Source organism: Octopus bimaculoides, chromosome 28 (genome assembly GCF_001194135.2).
Source record: "Octopus bimaculoides isolate UCB-OBI-ISO-001 chromosome 28, ASM119413v2, whole genome shotgun sequence".
NCBI lineage: Eukaryota > Metazoa > Mollusca > Cephalopoda > Octopoda > Octopodidae > Octopus > Octopus bimaculoides.
The window spans coordinates 14,618,748-14,620,742 of NC_069008.1; the positions used below are offsets into that span (position 1 = coordinate 14,618,748).

The following is a 1,995-nucleotide window of genomic DNA, read 5'->3' on the forward strand; positions in this document are numbered from 1 at the left end:
TAGCGTATTTTTCTGCAATGTATGGATAATTTATCCTGATCACGCTATTTATTAGCATTACCATGCGTTTGAGAATAAAAAGAAATTATTTCTCTATCTTTCAATACATCTCAACGCTTCTAAAAACAAACTTTGTTTGTTTACTTTCATCGTATATATATATATATATATATATATATATATATATATATATATACACATATGTATATATATATAGATAGATAGATAGATATGTATATGTATATATCTATGTGTGTATGTCTTTGTGTCTGTTTGTCCCCCACCACCACTTAACAATCAGTGTTGGTGTTCAGCATAAGAGACTGATAGAATAAGTACTAGGCTTTAAAAAAAATAAATCCTGGGGTCAATTTGTTTGACTAAAAACCCTTCAAGGTGGTGCTCCAGCATGACCACAGTAAATGACTCAAACAAGTAAAAGAGTAAAAGAATATATACCCATATCTTTATTTATAACATCATTTTTTTCATATCTTTGCAGGTTATTGGTTATGTTACTTAAACAGCACAATAAACCCATTCTGTTACGCTTTATGCAATGTGAACTTCAGAACAGCATTCATGCGCATAATCTGCTGCAGGCGTAAGAGCCGCCCTGTGCAGAGGATCACATATACTCGACGCCACGGCTACTACAAATACCATTATTATCTACAAAAGCAGGATGAACCAACAAGAACTTCTTGTGAACCCAGCAAAACTACCAAAGCAGCAGGAGAGGGAACGTCTGCAAGGTGGTAGGTTGGCCAGCTAGAAACAGCAGCCAAATCTCCCTTGAATTACAGCCTGTCTTCTGAAATAAGGAACCAAGACACTGAATTGTCTGTTTGTAGATATATAAGATGGGATGGTCACATTTGGAACGTTTTTATGCATAGCTCTGCTCCATTGCTTGGGCTGTTAGAGATAGCAGCCAAATCTCCCTCAAATCACATCCTATCTTCTGAAATAAGGAACTAAGACATTGAATCATCTGTTTGTAGATATATATGACAGGGATGGTCACAGATGGAATGTCTCTGACCATAAGTCTGCTCCATTATTTGGCTTGTTAGAAATAGCAGCCAAATTTCCTGCAAATCACATCCTATTTTCTGAAATACAGAACCAAGACATTGAATCATCTGTTTGTAGATATATAAGATGGAGATGGTCACAAGTGGAATGTCTCTGACCATAGGTTTGCTCCATTATTTGGCCTGTTAGAAATAGCAGCCAAATTTCCTGCATTATGAAATAAGGAACGAACTCATTGTAACGTGTAGTTGTAGATAAATAAGAAGAGGTGGTCACAATTGGAATATCTTTAATTGTAGCTCTACTCCATTGCTTGGTTTGCTAGAAATAGCAGCCAAATCACCCACAAATCACATCCTACATTATGAAATAAGGAACAAACTCATTGTGTATTCTAGTTGTAGATTAACAGGGTGAGATGGCCATAAATTGACTGTCTTTGATCATATGGCTGCTCAGTCAATGTTGACCTGGGGCTAAAAATGTATGTATATATGTATAAAGAAATTTCAATATGGTCATTTGATATGTTAGATATAGCAACCAAATGTCCCTTGAATCACATCTTAGTGTCTTAAAACCTGGAAGGACACACTGGACAATGTAATCTGAGGTATATACGAAATAAATATGATGGTCACAATTGAAACGTCTTTGTGTTTAGGGCTCCATCACCTGCTAGAAATAGCAGCCAAATACCCCTTAAATTACAATTTAAGGACACACTGGACATTGTAGCCTGAGATACATAAAATAAATAGGTTTCATCACAGTTGGAACGTCTTTGTGTCTAGGTCTGAATGAACTGCTAGAAATAACAGCAAAACCCTTCAAATTGCATCCCAAATGTTTTCTTTTTTAAAAAGGGAAGGACATTAGATATATTAGATGTCTGAAAATAAGATAGGTTACATTGGTTCAGGTTGACCTGGGGCTAAACAACAACAACAAAGAAGG

At 35.8% G+C, this 1,995-nt stretch overlaps 1 protein-coding gene across 1 annotated transcript in view; it reads left to right on the forward strand.

The window, feature by feature from the left end:
* Positions 1 to 1,687, forward strand: part of LOC106881417 (probable WRKY transcription factor protein 1) — a 30,353-nt gene extending 28,666 nt beyond the window's left edge. The window contains exon 3 of the mRNA XM_052977577.1: positions 503 to 1,687. Coding sequence (XP_052833537.1) covers positions 503 to 762 — 260 coding nt within the window. The 3' untranslated portion in view covers positions 763 to 1,687. The remainder of the gene's footprint in view (positions 1 to 502) is intronic.
* The last annotated feature ends 308 nt before the right edge of the window (positions 1,688 to 1,995 follow it).